At 37.0% G+C, this 6000-nt stretch overlaps 1 protein-coding gene across 1 annotated transcript; it reads right to left on the bottom strand.

The window, feature by feature from the left end:
• Positions 1-1736: 1736 nt before the first annotated feature.
• LOC122299340 (CBL-interacting serine/threonine-protein kinase 6) lies at positions 1737-3721 on the bottom strand. Its single transcript, XM_043109555.1, has one exon. The coding sequence runs from the start codon at positions 3338-3340 to the stop codon at positions 2024-2026; it is 1317 nt and encodes a 438-aa protein (XP_042965489.1). The 5' UTR covers positions 3341-3721; the 3' UTR covers positions 1737-2023.
• Positions 3722-6000: the final 2279 nt, after the last annotated feature.

Genomic DNA, 6000 nt, shown 5'->3' with positions numbered 1-6000 from the left:
GTAGTCAATTACATTAATAAAATATGTAAAGAATATGTAAAAGTAAGTGTACATAAAGTTTTTGTAAATATTATTAATGTAAAATTATTATTTTTCTTTTAAATTCGAAGAAAAAAGACATGAAATATCAAAAATTAAGTTGGCTTTTGCCACCTTGGATCCTAAATCAGTTTAAAGGTCACAGATTAGAAATATGAGGTGACAATTTAACAACTAATTATGCTGTTTTCTTTAGAAATAATCAGCTCTACCGACCTCTTGTCTTCCCACTTAAGCTTGTATACATGTATATTATATTTTTATGGTGCTCAGAATATAATACAAGAATTAATCATGTAGAATATAATTATTGATCCTTAATCATCTTGATTTGATGGGACAAACGTTCGCAAATAAGAGAGGACACATAATCAATTATTATTATTTTAATCAAGCTATAAATGATTGCATAATTCAATTATTATTATTTTAATCAAGCTATAAATGATTGCATATTGAAAATTACAATAAATCATGGAGTAGTTGTACTGCTACATCGACCGGATCAGTTGCATCCATATTAATGGAGTACCAAAAATTATGGCACATGAAACTTTCTTACCGGAGGCTATCACAAATCCCCAGAAATCCAACAAGTTCTGAAAAATTACCATGATTTTCCATTGAGTTGGCTACTGTGCCGCCCAGACAAATTTACTTACCTGATCAATGATATCATCATAATTTTTTGTTAATCTTAGTATCATCAAGGCTTTGTACGTACGTATATACTTCTGAAAAAGACTTGTTTTTCCGATCTGCAGGCATATGCGAGCCATAACCCAATGAAACAGGCAATCAAGTTATGCATATCCAATAACATGCATGCAAGGATCGATGGAGGTGGCCAACTTGAAGATTGTTGATCTTATCCCTCAATGGGTTACTGAACTTACAGCCACTCAAAATGTAAATCCGTTCCCAATGGGATTGTCTCCACTTGTTTGAGATTTCCTGTACTGCTCGTCGTGTAGTGACTGGCCTGGCATTATCCTAATGCATGGCTTCCTGAGAAAGAGAGGTCCTTATAAAACCTTTTATAAGTGGAGATAATTATGCGTACGATTTCTTTGCAATAGAACTTGAAGAAAATGGAATTGAACCTTGTTTCTCTCTTTTTCGAACGATTTCTGTATTTCTTGTGCTAAAAATCCAATAAATAATCTGATATGTAAATCATGAACCGAGAAAAATAAAGAGAGGAGGGGGGGACCTCATGGCCCATTCGCCTGTAAAAGCAGATAAAAAGTTATGGATGGAAGCCATTGACGGGAGGCAAAGGACAATAATTGAGAAAGAGCAGAGATAATTCAAAAGAACTCCCAATGCTAGGATGACAACTGTCTCTCCAACCACGAGCGTGCTGTCGATTAGATTATTGGGACACAATATTGGTGACTCGCTCTCTTTTTTCTCTGTTTTTGTGATAATTCATCCAATTAACTTAAAGTTATGAAAACCTATCATCCCGTCACGGGCCTGTAAAGCATGAACCAGCATTACCTTTCAGCTTTAATGGATGCAGAATGATTCGTGATAAGAAATCACCACATTTCAACTTATCGAAGTGTAATAATTATATGAAAATTACGCTTCCAAGCCTATTTGAATTGGAAGAATATGAAGTACTTGAAAGTTCCGCCAATACATTCCCGTCATATCAGGTTGTGTAAGTAAAAAAAGAAGCCTGCAACTCATTTGAGAAGAACAGAAACCCCACACCAATCCACTTTGAACATGCTCAAACAGACATGAAAACATCAGGGCAGTTGTACCAACAACTGCTAAAAGTTATTCACACAGTCACCTTTTTCAGTGACACACAACCACCACCAACACAAACATTGATCGACATACAAATTTTGATATTTCAATTTCACCTTAATTGAAAGCAACAATATTAAGCGTAACAACAGGAATGGCGTCGCCAACAATAATGGTCTAAACAACACTCAACCGATATGACACGCTGATTAATGATTAATCAAGCGAGTGCAGAATTGTCAGCTGCCGGAGAGGTCCAGAGTATGTCCTTGAGCGCCGGCCGGAGCTCCTTGCTGCAGAACTGGTTGTACTCTAATGTGTCACCGTTATCCTTCTTCACCTCCACGACCAGAAATGACGGAGTCACGGCGAAGATATCCGCCTCTATGGCGAGCTTCCCTTTGCGCCCGCTTTCATGGCCTTGGAGCCTGATCCTGGACCCGCTCTTCTTCACGCTGAATTTGCCATCCTTGGCCGCTACTTCCTCTAGCTTTGATATCACGCTGCTCGCCGGCCTCGTCGTCGCGAACCTCAGCTCTTCCTTCTCCTCCCTCTTCTTTTCCTCAAACAGCGGCGACAAGTCGAACCCTGACGACAAGGATATGATGTGGAATGCGTTCAGGGTCTCCGGCTGTTTGCATGATTTCTCGAACACCGCGTCGTCGAATTCCAGCTGGTCTGCCTTCTTGTTGCTGCTTCTCACGCTATTGGGGACCGACTTCTTGAACCAAGAAGAATCCATGATCTTGGATATCGTAATTCGGGTACTTGGGTTTGGGTCGAGAAGCTTCGTGATTAGTCTACGAGCTTCGGAGGAGAACCATGGCGGGCATTTGAAGTCACCACGGTAAATCTTCTTGTACAAGGCGATGATATTGTCGTCCTGGAATGGGAGGAAACCGGCGAGGAGGACATAGAGAATGACACCGCAGGACCAAATGTCGGTTTTCGCGCCGTCATAACCTTTCTTACCAATAACCTCCGGTGCGACGTATGCCGGTGTGCCACAAGTGGTGTGCAAGAGCCCATCTTGCTTTAAGTGCTCCGAGAACGCGCTGAGCCCAAAATCGGTGACTTTGAGATTACCATCCTCGTCCAGAAGCAGGTTCTCGGGTTTCAGATCCCGGTGATAGACGCCGCGGCTGTGGCAGAAATCGATGGCGGATATGAGTTGCTGGAAATAGACTCTGGCCACGTCCTCTTTCAGCCGGCCTTTGGAGATTTTTGAGAAGAGCTCGCCTCCCCGGACGAGCTCCATGGCGAAGTAGATCTTGGACTTGCTGGCCATCACCTCGTGAAGCTCAACTATGTTCGGGTGCGTCACCATCTTCATCACCGAGATCTCTCTCTTGACCTGGTCCATCATCCCAACTTTTATAACCTTCTCCTTCCCCACCACCTTCATCGCCACGCTCTTCCCGGTCTGCAAGTTCCTGGCATGGTACACCTTGGCGAAAGTGCCATGACCCAGAAGTCGACCTAGCTCGTACTTGCCATGGAGAACCGTCGTATTACCATCTCTGCTTTTCTCAGCCATTTCTGGCAGCTTGCACTTGAAAATAGAAATACTATAACAACTAATAAATTCTCAATCTTGGGTACGTAAATTTACAGAGGACTCCCCCAAGATTCCTGCTTTACAATTAATAGAAGAAAATTTCGGAGAAGAGGATGAAGACGAAGACGAAGACCAGACGATCACCCGTCTTCCACGTGCTTCCGGTGGCAAGTTGTGCCGCCGATACAGCGCTTGCCTCGCAAACTAAACTCAGGCTTTGCCAACAAAGCTCCTACCATCTCTCTGCATTCCCTACTGTTCCCCTCTCCACGATTCTAAAAACCTGAAAATCCCAGGAAGGGTTAGAAGGATTTCTGAGAGCCACAGGAGTTGATTCTCACACTTCTCTCCTTCGCCTGATTGCTTTCCGCTATATACTGGTTTTCCCTAACCCAAATTACCATTACACCCTGCAGTTTAGGTTTCCAAGAAACTCTCATCTGACGGTGACAAGCTCAGTTCTCGTGAGCTACGTGTCAGAATCGAGCCGTTGGATGTGAGGAAAATAATTGCAAGGCGGGGACCCTTACTTTTGTCCTCTAATGGCAAATTTGCAAATATTAGTATTCAGTTTCTTAATAATTCTGGTGGGTCCCAGAGTTTTTTTAATTTCATGTACTCCTAATCCGACGGTCTTACCATCATTTGGATTCATTGACCGACCTCTGATCCGACGGCTGGTATATTTCTAATATCAATTAAGGTCATTCTAATTTCTTGTGTAGATAGAGCCATAAAAAAAAGTATTAAAAGGAATGCGGCCATTTATTTACTCTGTACGGCCGTTGGCACATGCCACGTGTTATAATCACGCTGTGGGGCCCGGTGAATTTGTATGTGGTCAGTTGGTGGGGACTATAGGTTGTTAAACTTGAATAAAAAATATAAAGATAATGAAATAATTTTAAATTATAATAGAAAATCAATCAGAATGCTCAATTTTATACATTTCAGAGATAATTTGAGATTCATTGAAAATATATTTAAAAAGAAAATTGATTTTTTAATATAAAAAATCTTTAATTTTTTTTTTTAAAATAAATATAAGAGAACATGGTTCAAAAATTCAATCAATATAATTATAATTTTTAATTACCATTTTACTTCTAATTTTTTGAATTTTTTCTATACATATTGCAAATTTATCCATTCTAATTAAAATAATATAATAATATTAAATACAGTCTTGTAAGTATCGCTCCCTCTCTTTTAAAATATAAATAAATTTAATATCCACATACACTACGCTTAATACGGTTTATATAATCTAAGAGAGTAATATTATATACAATCGTAAAATATATAAATGTTACGTAATTATTTTAAAAAAGAATAGAGTTTATGATTAAAAAGTTAAATTTTTTTATGTAAATTCTGTATTAATTTTTTTTTTTAAAATACAAATTATTTACACAAGCATGACTGTAATATCATTTTTAAATCTAGCATTACTCAGTATATAATATCAGTTTTACAATCTCTTCTATATTTTACAGAATTATTAAAATTAAAATTTCTCCATATAATTATTTTTTATATTATTTTATATATTTTATTAATATAATTAATTATATATTAAAAATATAATACAGTCAACCGTATCAATCAAAACGGCATACAGATGCTTGCGAAGTCAGACTGTCTCCGCCGCGTAAATGATGGGAAGAAATAATCAACCGGATAAGTAAGGCATGAAAAAAATATGCGCCAAAAGAGACGTGTCGTGCATGCAGCTTTAATTTTGTTTTTCTTATATTAAGTTCTAAAGATTTGAATACAACATTATTACGTAAAATATTCTATTTATAATTCGGTGCAAAAAATATATATATTGATATATTAAATTTTTTAAATTTTATAAATCAAATTTTATCACATCGTATTTTCAGCACCTATATTATATTTATCAATATGATTACTTATTATGTCGGGGATATTTTATTTCGAAAAAAGAAAACAAAAAGAAGAAGAAGAAAATACTATTAGGATGACAACTAACCGTATCATCCTGTTTAAATATTAAGATAAATTGAGATAAATTAAATTTTTTATAAATAATAATGAGTTAAGATTGTGGAGTGAGTTTTATAAAATTCATCTAAAATGAGTTTAGATATATTTAAATATAAAGATAAGTTTAGATGTATTTATAAAAAATTGAAAAGAATTGTGAGTCTTGCATATAAAGAGATCATGTTGAGTTAAAAAAAATTATAAATTTTATATATAAAGAGATTTTGAATTGAAATAAATTTAGTATTTGAACGTTAGATCAATTTAAAATTAGATTGAAGAAGGACCACTAATTTCGGTGGCCAAAATTGGACCAAGTCCTTCTGTTCATGAAAAATATCCATCCATCTCTGTCGCATGTGACAGAAAATGTTAAAAAAAAATTCTTTCTTGTTCTTGGACATGAGAGGACTAAGCGTGAGCTGTGAGCATGGGCGGTTGCATGCAGTCCTGAAAAGAAGAGGCTGCTCGAGTTCAATTGGTGGACAGTAATCTGGATGCAATTTTTAACTTCATTCGGAGAAGAAAGTTGAAAAACTGAAATGGATTGTTAGGACTTAGGATGATCATCAACACTCCAAGAGGTGGCCGGTGTAGATCGATGGGCAACGACTCGCCATGCAAAA

The sequence above is a fragment of the Carya illinoinensis genome, chromosome 16 (genome assembly GCF_018687715.1).
Source record: "Carya illinoinensis cultivar Pawnee chromosome 16, C.illinoinensisPawnee_v1, whole genome shotgun sequence".
Taxonomy (NCBI): Eukaryota; Viridiplantae; Streptophyta; class Magnoliopsida; order Fagales; family Juglandaceae; genus Carya; species Carya illinoinensis.
This window is presented reverse-complemented; position numbering and strand designations above follow the sequence as displayed.

Excerpts from the sequence above, each read along its gene's own strand:
- LOC122299340 (XM_043109555.1), bottom strand. The coding sequence starts at position 3,340 with ATGGCTGAGAAAAGCAGAGATGGTAATACGACGGTTCTCCATGGCAAG.